Genomic DNA, 22,376 nt, shown 5'->3' on the forward strand with positions numbered 1-22,376 from the left:
GTCCCTCAACTGAGTCCTCCAAGCCCTCTCACTTCCTCTACCACCCATCTCCATTCATCCCCCTCCCCTCAATGCAGACACAACCCCCTCCCATCCCTTCCCCCTCTTTCACTCCCTAAAATGCCACTCCCTTGCCAGCAAGCATTCACATGTCTAATTTTCTTTTCACAAAAATACTTTCACTGCAGATCCCCCCCCGCCCCCCCCCCCCAAAAAAAAAAGATTTAGTATTAAGGGTAAGATTTTTCTCGGCTATTTTCAGTATAAGTCAGGGACAGTCACAGGCAACAAACAGAAATCCATGGAAGCCTGTGACCTGTCCCTGACTTTTACTGAAAATAACTGTGACCGGGTAATGATAAAAGGGGTAAAAAGCAAGGGTGATTTCATGGTAGGGGTCTCCTACAGACCACCAGATCAGGAAGAAGAGATGGGTGAGGCTTTTTTTAAACAACTAACAAAATCATCCAAAGCACAGGACTTGGTGGTGATGGGGGAGTTCAACTCCCCAGACATCGGTTGGGAAAATAACACAGCAGGGGCACAGATTATCCAACAAGTTCTTGGAATGCATTGGAGACCATTTTTTTATTTCAGAAGGTGGAGAAAGCTACTAGGGGAGAGGCTGTTCTAGATTTGATTTTGACAAATAGGGAGGAACTGATTGAGAATTTGAAAGTGGCAGGCAGCTTGGGTGAAAGTGATCATGAAATGGTAGAGTTGATGATTCTAAGGAATGGTAGGAGGGAGAACAGCAAAATAAGGACCATGGATTTCAAGAAGGCAGACTTTAGCAAACTCGGGGAGTTGGTAGGTAAGAGCCCAAGTCTAAGGGGAAAAACAATTGAAGACAGTTGGCAGTTTTTCAGAGAGATATTATTAAGGGTACAAGAGAAAACTATCCCCCTACGTAGGAAAGATAGAAAGTATGACAAGGGACCACCCTGGCTTAACCAGGAGATCTTCAATGATCTAAAAATAAAAAAAGAGCCCTACAAAAAGTGGAAAGTAGGTCAAATGACAAAGGCTGAATATGAACAAATAACACAAGTATGTAGGGACAAAATTAGAAAGGCCAAGGCACAAAACGAGATCAAACTATCTAGAGAAATAAAGGGTAACAAGAAAACATTCTACAAATACATTAGAAGCAAGAGGAAGACCAAGGACAGGGTAGGCCATTTACTCAATGGGTGGGGGGGAATAATAACAGAAAACGTGGAAATGGCAGAGGTGCTTAATGACTTCTTTGTTTCGGTTTTCACCAAGAAGATTGGTGGGGATTGGAGGTCTAACACAGTGAATGCCAGTGAAAATGAGGTAGGGTCAGAGGCTAAAATAGGGGACGAACAACTTAAAAATTACTTAGACAAGTTAGATATCTTCAAGTCATCAGGGCCTCTTGAAATGTATCCTAGAATACTCCAGGAGCTGAATGAGGAGAGATCTCAGCCATTAGCGATTATCTTTGAAAAGTCATGGAGGATGGGAGAGATTCCAGAAGACTGGAAAAGGGCAAATATAGTGCCAATCCATAAAAAGGGAAATAAGGACAACCCGGGAAATTACAGAGCAGTCAGCTTAACTTCTGTACCTGGAAAGATAATGGAGCAAATAATGAAGTAATCAGTTTGCAAACATCCAGAAGATAATAAGGTGATAAGTAACAGTCAGCGTGGATTTGTCAAGAACAAATCATGTCAAACCAACCTGATAGCTTTCTTTGACAGGGTAACAAGCCTTGTGGAGAGGGGGGAAGTGGTAGATGTGGTATATCTTGACTTAAAAGCTTATTAAAGCTTTTGATACTGTCTTGCATAACCTTCTCATAAACAAACTAGGGAAATGCAAACTAGATGGAGCTGCTATAAGGTGGGTACATAACTGGTTGGAAAACCGTTCCCAGAGAGTAGTTGTCAGTGGTTCACAGTCATGCTAGAAGGGTATAACGAGTGGGGTGGTCCCGCAAGGATCGGTCCTGGGCCCGGTTCTGTTCAATATCTTCATTGATGATTTAGATCATGGCATAGAGAGTAAGTACACTTATAAAATTTGCGGATGATATGAAGCTGGGAGGGGTTGCAAGTGCTTTGGAGGATAGGATTAAAATTCAAAAAATTCAAAATGATCTGGACAAACTGGAGAAATGGTCTGAAGTAAATAGGATGAAATTCAATAAGGACAAATGCAAAGTACTCCACTTAAGAAGGAACAATCAGTTGCACACATACAAAATGGGAAATGACTGCCTAGGAAGGAGTACTGCGGAAAGGGATGCGGGGGTCATAGTGGACCACAAGCTAAATATGAGTCAACAGTGTAACGCTGTTGCAAAAAAAGCAAACATCATTTTGGGATGTATTAGCAGGAGTGTTGTAAACAAGACACAAGAAGTAATTCTTCCGCTCTACTCCGTGCTGATTACGCCTCAACTGGAGTATTGTGTCCAGTTCTGGGCGACACATTTCAGGAAAGATGTGAACAAATTGGTGAAAGTCCAGAGAAGAGCAACAAAAATGATTAAAGGTCTAGAAGATGTGACCTATGAAGGAAGATTGAAAAAATTGGGTTTGTTTAGTCTGGAGAAGAGAAGACTGAGGGGGGACATGATAACAGTTTTCAAGTACATAAAAGATTGTTACAAGGAAGAGGGAGAAAAATTGTTCTTCTTAACCTTTGAGGATAGGGCAAGAAGCAATAGCCTTAAACTGCAGCAAGGGTGGTTTAGGTTGGACGTTAGGAAAAGCTTCCTGTCAGGGTGGTTAAGCACTGGAATAAATTGCCTAGGGAGGTTGTGGAATCTCCATCATTGGGGATTTTTAAGAGCAGGTTGGACAAACACCTGTCAGGGATTAGTCCTGCCATGAGCCCAGGGGACTGGACTAGATCAGTAGTTTTCAAACTTTTTTTCTGGCAGTTTTTCCAGTTGAAGAAAATTGTTGATGCCCACGACCCAGCAGAGCTGGGGATGAGGGGTTTGGGAGGGGCTCAGAGTTGGGGCAGAGGGTTGGGGTGCAGGGGTGAGAGCGTGAGGTGGGGCCGGGAATGAGGGGTTCAGGGTGTGGGAGGGGGCTCTGGGCTAGGGCAGGGGGTAGGGGTGCAGGATGCGGTCAGGGCTCTGGGCTGGGGGTGCAGACTCTGGGGTGGGGCCAGGGATGAAGGGTTTGGGGTGCAGAAAGGGGCTTCGGGTTTGGGTGGGCTCAGGGCTGGGGCAGGGGATTGGGGAGCGGGCTTACCTCGGGCGGCCCCCAGTCAGTGGCGCAGCGGGGGTGCTAAGGCAGGCTTCCTGCCTGTCCTGGCACCGCAGACCATGCTGCGCCCCGGAAGCGGCCAGCAGCAGGTCTGGCTCCTTGGCGGAGGTGCGCAAGCGGCTCCTTGCGACTCTCGCCCGCAGGCACACACTCCGGGTGGGCCCTCCCCACCTAGGAGCTGGACCTGCTGCTGGCCGCTTCTGGGGCCCAGCGCGATGTTGGAACAGGTAGGCACTAGCCTGCCTTAGCCAGGCAGCAACGCCAACGGGACTTTTAACGGCCTGTTCGGCGGGGCTGACTAGAGCCGCCGTGACCCAGTGCCTTCCATTCCGCAACCCAGTACTGGGTCTCAACCCGCAGTTTGAAAACCACTGGACTAGATGACCTCCCGAGGTCCCTTCCAGTCCTATGAGTCTATGAAAAGGGGCTGAGCCCCAGCCCTGCTGCAGGAGGTAGATGGGGGGAGGAGGTGCAGCACCCACCACTGCTGCGGCTGGGAGTTCTGGGGTCCCCCAGATGCCCGCAGTGGCCTGGAGCTGTCAGACCCCAGCTTGGGGCTCCAGGGATGGCAACTAGGAGCTCCGGGGTCCCCCTGCCGCCTGTGGCAGCTGAGAGTTCTGGGATCCCTTCACTGCCCACGGCAGCTCGGAGCTGCGGGGTCCCCCCACTGCCTGAAGAGGCTCAGAGCTGCAGGTTCCCCCCACGGTGACTGGGAGCTCTGGGTCCCCCCATGGCGGCTGAGAGCTGCCAGGGCCTCCACTGCCCACAGGTGCTCAGAGCTGCAGGGCTCCCACTGGCTGACACCTCCAGCCACACTGCCCTGGGGCTGAAGTGGAAAATGTCACGGAGGTCACACAAAGTCACAGGTGACATAATCTGAGCCAGAGTGATTATTATTAATAATAATTTTAAACATAACGGACAGAGGCAGATTTCAGCAATACACCTCCTGACCTTTTCCAGCTTGCTGCCTAAGGTGGGACTTTAACTGACACTTGTGGGTGACTGTGACACTTTTTGGGGTTCTCCGAGGTGAATAACTAGCACCTGCTTACAGCATGAGAGAGCCTTGTCTGTGCCCACAGGGGAAATCCTCTCAACTTGGCCAGCCATGGATCACATAAGTTCTCTGTTCTGGGCTCTACGAGCCCTGCTCTCTGTCTCTGCAGGCTACTAACATACACACCCCACTTCGTTACACTCCAGTGCCTGGTCCCATGTCTTCTGAACACCGGTAATGTATGCCAATCTGCTGCCTCCATGGAGCCAGTGAACCCTTGTTTACCAATTTCACCTCAGTTCCACACTGGCCTTAGCACAAGGCACTCAGACGTGTCTCCAGTAAAGCCAAATCGACATTCATTATCACCGTGTAGTGAGGTGGTGTGACTTCCCTCCGACCCAGAGGAGGAGCCACGCTTCGTGCCTGAGTGGGCGGAGCCAGGCCTGCCTTGCTCCTCCTGCTAGAAGTGTGTCACTGGGATAGGGAGTATAAAAGGCAAGGCCGCCTCCTGCTCAGCTGGAGCGGAGGCACCGTAGGAGGCAGATGGACCCAGCTTGCTCCCGCCCACTGCTGAACCCTGCAGTGCCCTGCCCACCACGGAACCTGCTTCTGCCACAGACCTGCCGGGACTGCCACTGGCCACCTACTCTGAGGGGAGGGGAGGAAGTGGTCCAGAGGCAGCTGACCTTAGTCTGGCTGCAGCTTTGCCTGAGGCACTGCCAGCGTGTTGTGGTTGAGACCCCCGCTGACCTGGTGGTAGACCACTCCGTCACTGTTAGGGCTCTGGATTGGGGTCCAGTGGAGTAGGGTGGACCCGGACCCCACCGGCCACCCCACCCCTGGGATGGCAGCATCCCCTCGCCAGGGCAGGTGGCCTCTGCCTGTCGGTTGTCCGCTGGAGCTAGAACGCCCGGCCCCTGGAGTTTTCTCTGGCTCTGCTACAAGAGCCCAGAACTACTTGACTACTGGGTTTGCTCTGTCTTTGCGACCAGAGACCAAAGCTGACTGCCTAGTGGATTCGCTCTGTCTCTGAACCAAGAGGCCAGAGTTAATTGACTACTGGCGTGTCCCTGCCCTGGGCTGGAGGGCTTGGAGCTACTTAATGCTGGTGTTGGCCTGGGCCCCTGCCCCAAGGGCCCCAAGGCCATTGACTAAGGTGGGTGCAGCCCCCACTTGAAGGGTCCAAGGGCCCTAGACAGTTGGACTGCACAGCCCGTAGAACCGATAGGGACACTAATGCCTAAGCTAATTGCCCTGATACTAGGCAGAGACCCCAATGACAGAGTGAGGCAGTGTGTCCTCCCTCTGACCCAGATGGGAGGGATAACCGCCTCACCACTACACACAGCTTGAGTTAAAGATTCATATAAAAGTGAGTAGAAGGATTTGGAAACATAAGGTAAACGAAACATATAAAGTACAAAAAGAAAAGGAGTTCTTGTGGCACCTTAGAGACTAACCAATTTATTTGAGCATAAGCTTTCGTGAGCTACAGCTCACTTCATCGGATGCATGCTGTGGAAAATACAGAAGATGTTCTTATACACACAAACCATGAAAAAATGGGTGTTTATCACTACAGAAGGTTTTCTCTCCCCCCACCCCACTCTCCTGTTGGTAATAGCTTATCTAAAGTGATCACTCTCCTCAGCAGGAGAGTGGGGTGGGGGGAGAGAAAACCTTTTGTAGTGATAAACACCCATTTTTTCATGGTTTGTGTGTATAAAAACATCTTCTGTATTTTCCACAGTATGCATCCGATGAAGTGAGCTGTAGCTCACGAAAGCTCATGCTCAAATAAATTGGTTAGTCTCTAAGGTGCCACAAGTCCTCCTTTTCTTTTTGCGAATACAGACTAACACGGCTGTTACTCTGAAACATATAAAGTACAATCTCTAGCCTAGTTTTATTAACAAGTGACTTTCCTGTCTAACAAGCTATTTCCCACCCAATGGTAAGTCTTTACCGTGCTTGTCCAGTCCAGGGAGCTGGGACTCACTTTTCATGAGACACTCCCACTGGCAGAATGTGGCCTCCGAATAGATAACAATTTGTGCCCTCTTTCCTTCTCTCCAGTCCCAGGCCTTTGTCAATGCTCATGTCTACATCAGCCCCAGACTGTAAAACAGGGCTGCACTGAGTTGAAGAATGTCAGTTATTCTCAGTGTTGATTGAGTCAGCTGGGAGACCCACCCCGCCTCAGGTGACATGTTTCACCTCCCCCAGTTTTGGAAACCAATATTCGACAAGTTACATAACTCGAAAAATGCTTCCCATACAAACATCCTGTGATAACCTTGACAACCAGCTAGCTACTAGCTTTTGGCAGAGGCCACATATGACCCCTTCAGTCAACAATTGAGAAGATGATTGGATGCAGATGTAGATCGTGCAGATCATCATGGTGGACGTCACATTTCCCTTTGAAAACAGAACCCCGGCCTTCCGCGATGCCTGATCTCAAAAGCTGGAGAAATATGCCCCTCAGCTGACACCTTGGGGCTACAGCTGACAGCTAGGGGCTACGAGGTTCAAACTCACACCCTGATCGTCGAAGCCCTGGGCGCATGGGACCCCAGTAACAAGCGACTGCTGAGAGAATGTGGAATCAGTCAACGCTACGCTCAGCTGATGTGGCAACTCATGGTATCAGATGCCATCAGGTGGTCGAAGGACATCTACCTAGAACACATCACCGGACATTGGCAATACCAGGAGGGATGAGCTGGAGTGCTGATGTGAAGTGCAGTAGGGAAAATAACTGAAATACTTCCTTGATGGATTGTATTTTCTAATGGACAACCTACCCTAAATTCTCAATTACTGAGGGACAATCTTCACTCATTGCTATATGCGCTTTCCACAACCCACTCTCTGTGTAACTTTTTATGGGTGATGTACCCAAATACTTGGCTGCTAATATCTAAACTGTATTGTTAAATTCATTCACCTAAATTTGGGTTAGTGCTGATTATGCATCATATGTATCTTATGACTTTTAAAACAAACTTTGTATATTTGTGGATAATCTAAGCACTATACCCAGATCTACAGACACTCTTTTCTTAACCTGTGTATTATATAATCTTTTAACATTAGCTTTAATAAAATTTGTATACCTGCCAGGGCGTGCCTTGGCATATTTGTCACAGTGAGTCAGGTTCAAAGGATCGCTACTTATCTGCTTGAGCTATCCAGCTAGAAACCCTGTCAATTCCTATCTGTACATGCTTAGTGTAATCCATGGGGCAGCTCCCTGCACCTTGGAACTGCTTGGAGCATGCCTAACTGGAGAAGCAAACTCTTTTTCAAACAATGTTGTAATTTGACTTTCCCCAAAGGGCTGGTGGGTGCCATGCACTCTGTTGGGTAACCCTCGAGTTTTGGAGAGCATGAGCCCTGGTTTGATCTCTATCTGTGTGCAAAAAAAATGCAGGCAGAATGGGTCAACTTTAAGAAACACTGTTTGGGGAGGGGCTGTACCTCAGGAACCCATTGGCCAAATGGCCCCCAATTTGGATCACTGACCTGACCCTGAACCTCCATAAGACACACCAAATTTAAAGGCAACCCAAGTAACTGTACAGATTTTTGAGCACTTAGAACAGTCAAGATTAAAACAGAAAGTCGGTCTTAACTATAGCAAAGCTGCTGCTCTGCTATAATACAAAAACGCTGCAGCCCTGTGATAGGGTATGCCAGCCCCACACTGGGGCCTGGCCTATACTACAAAGTAAGGCTGATGTAAGCTGCCTTGTGTCAGTCTATCTGTGAAAAGGCTATAGTGAGAATTGTCTCTAGCTGAGGTAGGCACCCCGCAACAGTGACCCGGTGCAACCACCTCTCTGAATGCTGTGGAGCCAGGGCTGCCCTAATGAGGTCAATGTGTGACCTGTGTCGACCCTAGCAGTCCTCCAGCACCTGTCCTACAATGGCTACTCCCTGCAACAGTGACCATTGTGGTCACGATTATGAATTCCACAGCTCAGGGGTCACGGAGAGCAGAAGCACCCCTTTAAGCCCCCCACCTTTGTATTTTTGATATGCTTTTTCCTGATTGCCCAGTTCTGGAAGCACACCAAGCAGCTCTCCCTTGTGTGCAACTGCCCTCCTGACCATGCTGGTTCCAGGCACTAGACATGCCCTGCTGGAGTAGACAGGAGGGATTGGCTCTCTTGGGCCCATGGGAGAAGAGGCTGTGCGGGCACAGCTATGGATTAGCTGTAGAACAGTGGACATCTATGAAAAGATTGAACGGGGGCTGCAGGCAAAGGGGTACGGCCGGGATCAGTAGCCGTGCCACGTGAAAATCAATTGCAGCAAGCACACACGAGGCCGGGAAGCACAGCCATCGATCTGCTGCTGAGGCCCAGTCCTGCTGCTTTCCCAACAAGCTGCATGACATACCTCATGGAGACCCCACCAGCACCCTGCAGACCACTGTGGGTACCTTGGAGGAGCCTGAGACAGAGACTCCTGCTAGGAACAGCGGGGAGGAGGAAGATGAGGGGTAGATGTAGTTGGGGGGCTCCAGCCATGCCATGAGCCAGGACCTGTTAGAGACTCCACCACCATCTAGCCAATCCCACCAGTTGAGCATGCACAAGCCCAATCCAGGGGAAGGGACCTCGGGTAAGTGTATGCATGCATTTTTCCTTATGCTGTTTAAATTTAAAGATGGTGCCTGGCCTCTTCTATGCCCACAGGAGCCCCTTGCAGTCAGAATGACATCTCAGTGGCAGGAGTGCCCAGAGATTTCAGAGCTAGTTCAAGGTCTCCAGAACCAAGTGGCCCAGCTACAGTGGGAAAATATCTTCCTGCACTTGCAGGTCCCAGTGGTCCTGGACCCCCCACATCATTAGCTGAACCAGCCCAAGTTGTATGCTCCAAGATCCTGCTATCAGAGCAGTTTGATGGGGACCATCAGATGTTTCAGGGGCGTCTCAACAACGTCGCCTGTTGCTCCTATTGTTTTAAATGTACCTGAACGACCAAACCAAGGTAGGGGTCATCAGCTTATTGACAGACAAAACATTAGACTGGGCGATTTGATTCTCTACAACTTTGATGAACTCGTTGGTGTCTTTTTCCTCACATTTGATGACCCAGCCTGTGCCCATTCTGCCAAAACCGCCCTGCAGTTACTCAGGGCCCCGACCGATCACAGCCGACGCCACCCGTTTCCAACACCTGGTCACTGACACTGCTGGGAACAAAGTGGTGCAGATTTACCATTTCTACCTAGGCCTCAGTGATGAGATTAAAGATGAACTTGACCCCCCCACACACTGTATTTGCACCTCTACCTTGAGTTGTGTATCCAGATTGACAATCAACTGTTTGAGTGACGGCAGGAAAAAAGGAAGGCTCAGATCGAGAGAAGAAATATCGTTGTTCAAATGGCCTCTGCCTGTACTGTGGGGAATGAGGCTACTTTGCCACCAGCGGCCCCCTCAAGTCCTGTTCTTTGGCTAGTCCAGGAAGACGGGAGGGATCACCCTCACTAGAGGGGATGTGGCTGGACAGAATGGCAACATCAGGTTCCCTGAGCAGACTCCCTCTGCTTCCCTAACGTGTACCCTAACCATCGCGGACAACGGCCAATCCCGCCTCCAGATCAAGTGTCAACTTGGGCCCTGGCTACACCCAAAGCAAGCTGGACTCTCAGGAATGTCTAGTAATTTCATGGACACTGGCTTTACTAAAACAAACCAGTGCCAGTGCAAAGGAAGCTCCCCTGTGGTGGAAGCAATTCATGGCAGCTTGCTGTCCTTGGGCCTGGTCGTCTAGGAGGCTCCACCGCTTTGGGCTGTAATCCAAGGCCACCTGGAAACCCTGCAGTTCAACCTGATTGACTCACCTCACTTCTCGATCAAGCTTGTCATCCCCTGGCTCTCCCTCCACAATCCTGACATTTCCCGGGGAGCACGAGAAGTGCAGTTCGGGGCTGATTTTTGCCAGCATCGGTGTCTAGTCCAACCTGGTGTTGAAGACACTAGACACTATCTGGGCAAGGCCACCATTTTCTGCTCACAGCGGGCTCTGAGTGAGGGTAACTCGCCAATTCCTGTGAAATACTAGAACTTTGTGGACATAGTCAATAAAAGAAACAATAATGCCCTAGCCCCACATAGGCCTCACAACTACTCCATAGAACTCCTTCCAGGGGCCAAAATCCCCTTCAGGCAAATTTATGCTTTGTCAGAACCTGAACTCATGGCCCTGTGGGAACACCTCAATGAAGAATCTAGCGAATAATTGTATCTGTCCTTCTGTGTCTCCTGCCAAGGCCCCAGCCCCGGTTGTCAAGCAAAAAGATGGTACCCTGTGCCTTTGTGTAAACTATCAAGTGCTGAACAATATCACCGTCAAGAATAAATATCCTTTGCTGTTGATCAGTGAACTACAGGAGAGGGTTGGGTTGGCTAAGCAGAACCTATAACCTGGTCTGCATCCAAGAGGGCAATGAATGGAAAACAGCCTTTCATACGTGGTATGGACATTTTGAGTACCTTGTCATGCCTTTTGGTCTCTGTAATGCCCCTGCCACATTCCAGCACTTGGTAAATGATATCTTCAGTGTTGTTCTGCACAAGTTTGTTGTAATCTACCCAGTAATCTTGTAATCTATAACATTCTTATTTTTTCAGAGGACCAAACCCTGCATGACCAGCGTGCCTGGTTAGTACTCGAACGTCTTCAAGCAAACAGTCTGTATGGGAAATCTGAGAAATGTGAATTCAGTGGCACCTCTGTGGATTTCTTGGGTTATATTTTTTTTCCCAATGGAATAAGTATGGATCACAGAAAACTCTCTGCAATTTCAACTTGGGTTACACCCAAGAGCATCCATGATATCCAGTGCTTCCTAGGATTTGCCAGTTTCTATAGATGATTCATTCAAGGATTTTCACAAGTGGTATTTCCAATTAGCCAGCTGCTGTGGAAGAACTCTCCCCTGGACACCAGAAACCCAACTCGTCGTTGATCGGCTGAAGGACGTGTGTACTTCTGCCCCCATCCTAGTGCACCTGGATCCATCAGAACCTTTTGTCATCAAAGCAGGTGCCTCTGATCACGCGATTGAGGCAGTGCTATCACAGCAACATGGGCCCCCGAATGACCTTCGCCATTGTGCCTTCTCTTCTATGAAACTGACCCCTGAGGAACAAAATTATAAAATCGGTAATAAGGAGTCATTGGCCATCAAGGCTGCATTTCAGGAGTGGCACCATCATCTATAAGGGGTATGCCTTTCCGTCCAGTTGTTCACAGATCATAAAAATTTGGAACATCTCTCTCAGCAGCCCTCAACCAACGTCAGCTATGTTGATCCCTCTTCTTCTCTAGATTCAACTTCACCCTGACCTACCAGCTGAGAACCTGGAATGGAAAACAGGATGTGTTATCTCACAAGGGAGGGTACATAGATAAGGGGGTTAAACCTTCCAAGCCTACCACTATATTGAAACCCTGCCATTTTGTAAATATGCTGATCAACACTGATCTTTTGGCCACTGTAAAGGCCTCACTGCCCAATGATCCACTTGCAGTGGATGAATGTCAGCCAGTTCTGACCCAAACATCACAGTGAAAAACAAGGTACTCTGGTTGAAGGATTGCATTTATGTCCCTGACGGAACATCTATATAGCCATACTCTCGCTATGCCTCGATTTCACGCTTGCAGGCCACTTCAGGTACTGGAAGACAGTGAAGCTGATTTCACATAATTTTTAGTGGCAAACTATTCTGATCTGTCAAATCTTACATGGCTTCCTATGAGACATCCAGCCAGATGAAGACCACATGCCAAACTTCTAGGTGCCTTGATCCCACTTTTGGCCTCACCCCAAACTTGGGTATCTATCTAAATGAACTTCATCACAGATCTCCCCAACTCATAGGGCTGCACAGCTATACTGGTTGTCGTCGATTTACTCAACAAATGGGCACACGTTGCACCTTGTCAGACGATCCCCATTGCAAAAGTAACTGCTCATTTATCTTTCGACGACACCTTCACGCTCCATGGATTACCAACCAACATGACATCAGAATGTGAGCCACAATTTGTCTTCCCTTTTTGGAGAGAATTGGCCAAAGTCCTGAAGTCACCCTACATATTTCCTCTGCTTACCATCACCAGACGGATGGACAATTGGAATGGGTAAATCAAATTCCAGAACAATAACTCTGCTGCTTTATCAACTACCATCAAGATGGTTGGTTCCAACTTTTACCTTTCATTGAATTTGCTTATAGTAACACCAGTCACAGATCAACCTGCCAAAAACCCTTCTATGCCAATTGTGGCTTCCACCCTCGATTCCATCCATCCGTCCCACCAATCTCCCATGTCCTCACGGCCTCTGATTTTGGTTCAACACCTCCACCTCTTTCAAGAGGAATTAAAATCACACTTAAAGTCAGCCAAGGACAACTACAAATGATACACTGTCCTCCATCAACGGGACCCTCCTCCCTTATCAGTCAGAAACAAGACATGGCTCTTGATTCAACACTTGGATACCTCCTCAAGGAAACTAGACCACCATTACCCTGGCCCATTTTGATCATCCAACAGATCAACCCAGTGGCCTTCATCCACTTGCCCCATGCCATGAAGATACATCCAGCATTCCATGTTTCCTTGTTAAAGAAATAGGTGGCCAACTCTTTTCCTGGATGCACACAACCACCCCCACCCCCATCATGGTTCGGGGGCAGGTAGATACCTGGTGAGAGAGATGCTGGATTCTAAGCTCCTCTAATGATGACTTGTGTACCTTGTGGACTGGGAAATGTATGCCCCAGTGACTGGGGGGTGATGTGAGGTGATGAGCTAGAGCCTGATTAAGCCACAAGCAGTGTTGAGTCACTCCTGAGCTAGGCTCCAGCCAATCCACAAGCCAGGCGCTGGTCTGGTGGCTCTCAGAGCAGGATTATAACCTTCACAGGAGATACAGCAGCTCGGTCTGCCCAGTATCACTTCATGGCTTGGAACTCTCCCCGGCCTGAGAGTGGTGACAGACTCCACAGGCCTTAGCCTGCTCCAGCCCTGCTCCAGCTCCAGCCCGGCTCTTAACTCCTGATTCTGGCTCTGACCACTGGCTTTAGTTCCTTGCCCGACTTCCACCACACCAACCAATAGGCCCATCCATCTCAGTTTCTGAAACCAGCAGCAGCTGAGCTCTCTGTGGCTTTGCTACCCTCAGGAGTGAGATATCAGCTAAAATCACCAGCACCCGTGGGATGTAGTGTCAATACCCAGTGCCACTGCCCTATACCCGTACCCATGGAATAGGGACTGAAATGTGACTGTTCTATGCAACCAAAATTCCTTCTCCTCCGCTCGCCCCTGGTGGGCCACATTCGTGGCTGGGGCTGGAGAGTGGTGCTGTGCAGGGGCACTCCAAAGCTGGCATGTCAACGAGCACGTCATATTCAAAGTTTTTATGGGAATAAAGCAAGGGAGTTTTGAAACGTAACTTTCTCGTTGCATTGTGACGGTAAAGCCAGTGATACATCTGTCTTTCTATCAGCAACTGCTGCCGCCATTGTGGACTTGAGGGTGCCCCCCCCCCCCCGCACACACACCTGCAGAACACCTGACCCTAATAAGGAGGAGAAAGAGGAGGACTAGGGAGGACATGTTCAGCAAGCTCCCACCAGCCAGTGCTGCATCGGACCATGAACAAAGGGCCTGGAGTGGAGGGCCAACATGGCAGACAACGTGGAAAAGGAGAGAGGAAACGGGAGAAGCACCAGGACATAATGGGTCATCTCAGGCAGCAAACCCAGACGCTGCAGACCTTGTTGACCTGCAGGTCCAAAAATCCCAAACCCTCACCCTTTGCAGTCCTTGGAGAACTCCATGCTAGCTGCTCTCAATGCCGCCCCTACATAGCACTCGGCATCATGGGCCACACCCTTACCCCTACCGCTCCAGGGCAGGGGACTCCAAGGGAAACCCCACCTTCACACACACTGACCTGTGGGCTACTTCTGTGCACTGAAATGGACAGAAATATTTGCTGCCTTTTCAATTTCAAAGTCCCATTCCATTAATTTATGTTTAAAATCTGTACGGCGATGCCTGTCTTTTGGGATGTTGTTTTTCTGCAGTGTTTTTGGCACTCAATACATTTCTATTTATGGAGAATAAAGTTCTCTTTCTTTGTGCCCAGCACGTACGTCAGAACGCACGGTGGTACTCACAGCACACTGTACTTGTCAATGTACAGCAAGCACCACACCACTCAGCGGCGCAGGAAACCAGCCATATTTACAGAAGTGCAGCAAGTGCGACCTGATTCCCAGCAGCACCCGCAGCTCCTGGGCCAGCACAGAACCCTCCTGTGCCAAAGCCTCCCTCAACCACATCGTTCCACCTGGAGCAATGGTAGTGGCCCTCGTGTCTGGCTGTTGAAACTCGGCAGACAGCTGCTCCACCTCTGCCCTGGTGGCAGCTTTTCCCGCTTTGTCTCACAGATATTACACAGCAGGCAGCTACAACCAGTGGGATATTTTTCTCCCGGAGAGCCAATCCAGTGAGTAAACACCACCAGTGTCCCTTCAGTCCACCAAAAGCACATTCAGTTGTCATTCTGCACCTGCTGAATCTTTCCGTGGTGTTGTCGAAGTGGCCAGCAGACGGCTTCGTGAGCCAGGGGAGCAAGGGGTAGGCTGGGTCCGCCCAAATCACCACTGGCATTTCCATATCACCAATAGTAATCCCCCGGTCAGGACAGAAGGTCCCTGCTTGCAGCTTTCTGAACAGGCCTGTGTTTTTAAGGATGCAAGCATCATGCACCTCCCCTGACCGGCCCACCCTGATGTGAGTCAAGCATCCCTGGGGAATCCACCAACGCTTGCATAACCATGGAAATGTAGCCCTTTCTGTTGATGTTCTCTGTGGCAAGGCAGGCTGGGGCCAAAATAGGGATATGTGTGCCGTCTATCGTGCCACCATAGTTCGGGAACCCCATTGATGCAAATCCAGCTGCTATGTCTTGCACATTACCTAGTCACAGACCTGCCTAGCAGGAGACGGTTAACGGCCCTGTGCTCTTGCATGACAATGGCCCCCACGGTGGATTTTTCAACTTCAAAATGATTTCCCACTGATCAGTAGCAATTTGGCATTGCAAATTTCCAAAGTGCAATCACTGCTGGCTTCTCTACTGGCCGTTCAGCTCTCACTCAGCTGTCCATGCGCTAGAGGGCTGGGGCAAGCTCGGCATTCAGATCCAGGAATGTGGTCTTTTGCTTCCAAAACTTTTGCAGCCACTGGTCATCATCCCAAACCTGCATTATGATGTGATCAAACCAGTCAGGGCTCGTTTCTCAGGCCCAGAAGTGGCGCTCCACCATCTGCAGCTGCTCCGTGAATGCTACCAACAACTTGGAATTGTTCTTTGCTATGTCCTTCAGCTAACTGTCCTCAAATAAAACCGTATGTTTCCCACTGTTGCGTTACTTCCTGCAGGTCTGCAGATACAGGAGGACTGTGCAGAGCTGTGAGAGCGCCGTGCTTCTGTCAGAAACGGCGGACACGGAGAAGTTCACATGGGTTTGTGGGATTAAAAAAAATTCAAGGTGCAAAAATGATGGGCTGTGGATGGTATTAGGGGATAGAGGAAGTTGCATGCTGGGAACTAAACCTCACCACCAAGAGATCCCTCGGTAAGTCGCTTCTATCCCGTAGCACACACTGAAAATTCCCTCAAGGGCATTGCATGGGACGGTGGCGCATGGCGCACTGCGGTACCTGCCCGCAGTGCACTGCACTTTGCATTGGCACAAGCATTCCTGGTGGGTACATGCAGCTCCAACACAAGCAGCCAAGTGTGCATGCACACGAGCAATATACACACTTTGGTGACTGTGCACCCATGCAACTTGTGCTGACCAAACTTTGTAGTGTAGACGTGGTTAGCAAGGGTTAATGAGGCGCTATGGATCCACTGAGCCCTGCCCCATTGCACCGACACCCGCTGTCAGGTAAAGTTAGGAGGGGAGGGCACTGGAGAACAGCTCGGTAGCTGGCTGATCAGGGTGGAGAACAGATCTCCTTTCCTTTGCTTCCTGGGGAGAGGCCCAGCCCAGCCCCTCTGCTGAGACTGTTGATTGCCAGAGTCCTCCAGAAGACGCTAGGTCTGGCACAGAACTTTTGGGTTTGGGATTATTTCTTTCCTTTAGTCCAAAATGACTATCGGGCTGTCTGTGGTGCCTGGGCCAGGTCTGCAGGGCCTCATGGGAACCGTTGGGATCCCCTGCCCAGGGAGGATGTGGGGAGCTGCCTCAATAAACTCCGTGGACTTTTGCTCCCTCTGGAGTCTGCCCTGAATTGTGTCTTGGACCCTGAAGAGCGCAGTCGCAAGCCCCTATTAAGTAGATTAAAAACTGTCTAACTGATAGAGCTCAATGCGGGATTGTCAGCCAGTGGGGCTGCTTCTAGTGGGGTCTGCAGTGAGGGTTGTAGGCCTGGCGCTATGCAATAATCTGGAAGGAAATGCCAGCTCAGTGCTGGTAACGTGCTTCCATGGCACACAGATTGGCAGGGCGGTAAATAATGCTGGGGACAGGACCGTCATGCAGAGCGACCTGGCTCACGCGCTGAGGTGGGCTCGTTTCAACAACATGCATTTGAACACAGCTACATGCAGGGCCCAAGAACGTTCGTCCCGTTTGTGAGATGGGGACTATAGCCTGGAACATCCTGTGTCCCGGGACGCATGCACAGGTGGGCGTGAGGGTCAGTGTGAGTGCAGGAGTGTGAAGCGGTGGTGTGCAAAGGGGACCAGGCGTGCCTGTGAAAAGGGGCATGGGCTGGTTGTGAGTGGCCCAAAGGGGCAGGGTGGGGAGCGTGAATGTGAGAAGTGGGCATGCCCCCATTTCACCTGTCCCTCTTCCCCCAGGCCTCCCCGGCGTGAGGCTGGCCCAGCTGCCCGCCCGGTGGCTCCATGACGAGGGAGGTGCCCAGCTGGATGGGGCCCAGGTAGGGGGGAGCCAGCACCCACCATGCCCTACGCCCTCCCTCCTCTGCACTGCGCCCTCAAGATGATGTCCCGCAAGAAGGCCCTGCTGCTGCTGCTGCTGGCGCTCAGCACCCTGAGCCTGCTCATCCACCAGAGCACGCACCTCAACTGGTACAGAGCAAGGGAGGGGGAGGGGCAGGGCTGGAGGATGGGGGTCATGCGGGAGTGGGGTAGAAGAAGGACTGGAGCACGGAGGGGGGTAGAGCTAGGGGATGGGGCAGGGGGCACGTCAAGTGGGGCTGTGGGGACAGGGCTAGGGAATGGGGGCAGGGGTGGGTGGAGTGGGGCATGGATAGTGGGACAGGGTGGGATGGTTCAGGGGCAGAGCTAGTGGGCATGGGGCTAGGGGCGGGGGCAGATGGGCATGTGGGGCTGGGACACGGGGAGGAAAGGAATGGGCCCATTGGGCTGATCAGGGCAGGGGTCCAGGGGAGCGCTGGGCTGGCCATGCCCCTCGCTCTGACCCCCCCTCTCCCCAGCAGGTCCCCCAAGCCTTCCTCCCCAGGCTGCCCCCCAGCCCCCTCGCCCCGCCCCAAGCACACCTCGGTGGCCTTCCTGAAGACCCACAAGACAGCGGGCACCACGGTGCAGAACATCCTTTTCCGCTTCGCCGAGCGGCACGACGTGACGGTGGCGCTGCCCCACCACGCCTGCGACCACCAGTTCTGCTACCCCCGCAACTTCTCCGCCCGCTTCGTGCACCCGCACACCCTGCCCCCCCGCATCATCGCCAGCCACCTGCGCTTCCAGCGCCAGGAGCTGCGCCGCCTCATGCCCAACGACACGCTCTACGTCACCATCCTGCGCGAGCCCGTGGCCATGTTCGAGTCGCTCTTCACCTACTACAACCAGTACTGCTCCGCCTTCAAGCGGGTGCCCAACGGCTCCATGGAAGCCTTCCTGGCCAACCCGCTGGCCTTCTACCGCCCCCAGGAGAAGTTCTCCATGTACGCCCACAACACCCTGCTCTACGACCTGGGCGGGGACAATGACCACAGCCCCGCCGACCCCGCCTACCTGCCCGGCTTCATCCGCCAGGTGGAGGAGGTCTTCTCGCTGGTGATGATCGCCGAGTACTTCGACGAGTCGCTGGTGCTGCTGCGCCGCTTGCTCTCCTGGGACCTGGAGGACGTGCTCTACGCCAAGCTCAACATGCGCGGCCCCCGGTCCAAGGGCAACGTCAGCTCGGAGGTGCTGGCCGCCCGCATCCGCGCCTGGAACGGGCTGGACGCCCAGCTCTACGACCACTTCAACGCCACCTTCTGGCGCAAGGTGGCGCAGGCGGGGCGGGGGTGCGTGGCGGCGGAGGTGCGGGCGCTGCGCCGGGCCTGCGACCAGCTGCTGCGCCGCTGCTTCGGGGGGCGGCCCCAGCTGCGCCCCGCCACGCAGATCAGGAACAAGGAGCTGCGGCCGTGGCAGCCCAGCTCCAAGGTGGACATCGTGGGCTATGACCTGCCTCCGGCCGCGCCCGGCTCAGGTGCCCCCCCCGAGGAGCGCTGCCTCAAGCTGGCCATGCCGGAGGTGCAGTACTCCCGCTACATGCTGCGCAAGCAGAGCCTGCGTGCCCGCCGCAGGGCCCTGCTCCCCCGCCCGCTGCCCCCCCGGGGAGTCCCACGCCCAGCCAGGGCCCTCCCCCGTCGCCACCCCACAGTGCCCAAAGCGGCCTGAGCAGGGGCTGGGACCTGAGCCCAGACTAGACACTCACGCCGGGGTGAGGGGCTGTGCGGGCATCGTGGGCATGGCTTCCTGTGCCCCCTCCCCCGCCCTCGGGTCAGCCCCGGGGAGATCCCTTTGCTGGCCCCCTTCTCCCTCCCTGTGACAGTCCCCGTCCTGCACAACAGCCCCACGCCCGCCCCCTGCATCCCACGCCCCTTTGGGAGGGCTGGATCGGAACTGAATGCCTCTGGGGCCTGAGCCGGCACTGGGAAGCTGCCACTCCCCCCTTCCTGAGCCTGCATCAGGTCTGTTTGCAGGTTCTGGGTGGTTTGCACATGCCCTGGATTTGGAAATCCACCCATCACTGCCTGGGGACTGAAGCATCGGGGGGCCTGGGAGGGAAGCCCAGCAGCTCAGCACGGAACAGCAGTGGTTATGGTTTGGGGCCCAGACAGTGGCCCCCCCAACTCCAGCCTTTCTTCCCTAGTGCTCCCTGCCCCAGCCCTGGCCCGTACCTCCCCCTAGTGCCGCCATTCACATGGGGACATAGCACTGCATGGAAGACACAGGTCCCAGCTAAACCCTGGGGAGGCGGGACTCGAACCCCTGCCCCAGGCAACAGATCAGGGCACACAACATCACACACCCTATCGCACACACAGACACCCCCCATCACACATGGCACACACATCCTATCTGTCCACACATTCCCCCCATCAGTCCCCACCCCCGCTTCCGTTTACCCACACACCTTGCACACAGTGCTTACTTTGTAATGAAAGAGGTGCCGGGGCTCATGCGATTTTTTACATTCATACCTGATGCAGCAAGCCCAGAGGTGCTGGGGCTCGGCACTGCCAAGCCCTGGCCCAAATTAACCACTGTTTGCACACATGCACAGTGTCACACACACACAATCACTCACAGCTGGCCCCCTGTGCAGTCACACACACACACACCCCTTGCCAGTGTGCCACACTGGTGTGGCAAGGTGACAGTGTCCCAGCCAGGAGTAACTCCCTCCCCGGGCTCCCAGGGGGGGCACTGTCTGGGCCCTCCCGCCTCATGAGCCATTCCCTGGGTAATGGGTTCCCAGGAAGAGGCTGATTCTGAGCAACTGCCATCGGGGAGGTTTAGGTTGGATATTAGGAAAAACTTTTTCACTAGGAGCGTGGTGAAGCACTGGAATGGGGTTACCTAGGGAGGTGGTGGAATCTCCTTCCTTTGAGGTTTTTAAGGTCAGGCTTGACAAAGACCTGGCTGGGATGATTTAGTTTGGGTTGGTCCTGCTTTAGCAGGGGGTTGGACTAGATGACCTCCTGAGGTCCCTTCCAACCCTGATATTCTCTGATTCTATGATTCTATGAACTGTCAGGGGGATGGGAACCTACCCCCAATAAAGGACTCTGTGAGGTGCCTGGTCTGCTCTGGTGTCTGTGGCTCATGCGGGGCAGGTGGAAAGTTCTGGGGGGTGGCTCTCTGTGGGTCATTGCCCATGGGTACCACAGGGTGTGACCCCTGACCCTCAGCAGACACTGCAGCCTGTAGCAGGCAGCAGTAGAAAGTTGTTATCTTCCATGTGGCCAGAGCCTGAGGTGGGGCAGTCAGGCACACATGGTATGTGTTGCACACACACCTTGAGTGTGACTCTAGGGACCGATGCAGCTGCATCTGGGAAGGAGTTGAGGGCTGGTTCCTGTGGATGGTGACTGGCTTGCTGGCACCGATGGGGGCTGGATTCACTGCAGGAGTGTTGTCAGATAGAGGGGACCAAGTGCCTCATTCCCAGCCCCCACCCTTGTTGCCCTTCCAGCAGGTCCCCCAGAGCTGGGTTTGCTAGGTCTCAGCCTGGCTCCAAGCAGAGCAGGGGTCTCCCTGCCCATAAGCCCCTGGCAGGGACCCTGGGGGGCATGGGCCACAGAGATCTGCCCCTGTAGAAAAGGGGTCAGTGTGAGGCAAAGGCAAAGGTATTGGTGGGTTGCAGGGAAGAGGAGGTGCAGCTGCACAGATGCCTCCAGCAGGCCTAGGCAATGGGCATGTTGGCACAGGGTGAGGAGGGCATCTAGTGGTCAGACTGCATGCCCCAGAGATCTTGTGCCCCACTGTCCTGGACCTGCTTATGCAGAATAGGGTTGGGGGGTCACAGAGTGGAGGACAAGGGGGGCAGCAAGTAATTGCCCCCTTGTGTCATAATGGTGAGAGAGTGAAGCCAGTGGCAGCATCTGGCTTCACACATCCCTGGCAGAGGGCAAAGGACCATCCTGCACCATAGACTGTACCCAGCCCAGGGAGTGGGATATGGGGCTTTTTCCCTCTCGAGGGCACTCGACCCAGGGCAGCAGGACTGGCTAGCTCAGGGGAGCAGTCAATGGGGGGCTGGTATGTGGGCAGAGGCTGTCTCTCTCCCCTCCCCCCAGCCCCAGCAATCTCACGCCGAGCATGCCAGTGCAGATGGCAATGTGGAGACATGGCAGCTGATAGCTCCAGGGAGTGGAAGGAGCGACCCACAGAGATGTGGACACCCCGATGGTGGTGGTGGGGCACTGCTGGGCCAGTAGGATGAGGGCTGGCTTGATCTACTCCTCACTGGGGCCATTCACAGCCCCTCGAGGAACACACCTCTCTGCCCTTGCTTCTGCACCGCTTGGAGCTGATGCGGGGGGTCCTATGTGCAGGGTGGCAAGACCTGTCTGGATGGGCCCACAGCTCTAATGCGGGGTGGCAGAGAGGAGGGGATACCAGGGCCGACTGGCAGGAAGGGGGAGGAGATACTAGGGCGGATGAGTGGCAGAGGGGAGGGGATACCAGGGTGGACAGGCTGAGGGCTGACTTGATCTACTCCTCACTGGGGTCCACTCACAGCCCCTCGAGGAACACACCTCTCTGCCCTTGCTTCTGCACCACTGGGAGCTGATGGGGGCGGATGAGTGGCAGAGGAGAGGGGATACCAGGGCAGATGGGCAGCAGGGAGGAGGGGATACCAGGACGGATGGGCAGCAGGGGATACCAGGGCAGATGGGCAGCAGGGAGGAGGGGATACCAGGACGGACGGGCAGCAGGGGATACCAGGGCAGATGGGCAGCAGGGAGGAGGGGATACCAGGGCGGAGGGGTGGCAGGGTGGAGGATAGTATTGGACTGATAACATTGCCAGCACACCAGCCCCTCTGTGTCCAGAGTCTAACTGAACCAGTTCTGGCTGAGATACATAATGCTAAAATCTCTACACTCATGCAGATTAAAAAGTAATCTTCTATCCCCCAGCACTGGGGGACTTAGGCAAGTGCCTAGTCACGGGCCTGAGCCATGGAGACACGGGGCTGGCAATTATGATCATCACAGATTTCTTACTCTCCCAAGCTTCAGGCTCATCCCTCCAGTGCAGAGAAGCAGGCAAAGCCACAGAACCACCCCCAGAGAATATG

The 22,376-nt window shown here is 52.9% G+C and overlaps 1 protein-coding gene across 6 annotated transcripts in view; it reads left to right on the top strand.

The window, feature by feature from the left end:
• Positions 1–20,368, top strand: part of GAL3ST3 (galactose-3-O-sulfotransferase 3) — a 40,561-nt gene extending 20,193 nt beyond the window's left edge. For 2 of the 6 annotated variants that reach the window (XM_073351625.1, XM_073351621.1), the window contains 2 exons: positions 17,177–17,407; positions 17,776–20,368. In XM_073351625.1, coding sequence (XP_073207726.1) covers positions 17,280–17,407; positions 17,776–18,964 — 1,317 coding nt within the window. In that variant the 5' untranslated portion in view covers positions 17,177–17,279 and the 3' untranslated portion in view covers positions 18,965–20,368. The other 4 variants (XM_073351623.1, XM_073351622.1, XM_073351626.1 and 1 more) reach the window with 4 other exon arrangements.
• Positions 20,369–22,376: the final 2,008 nt, after the last annotated feature.

The sequence above is a fragment of the Lepidochelys kempii genome, chromosome 7, assembly GCF_965140265.1.
Source record: "Lepidochelys kempii isolate rLepKem1 chromosome 7, rLepKem1.hap2, whole genome shotgun sequence".
In the NCBI taxonomy this organism is placed as follows: domain Eukaryota; kingdom Metazoa; phylum Chordata; order Testudines; family Cheloniidae; genus Lepidochelys; species Lepidochelys kempii.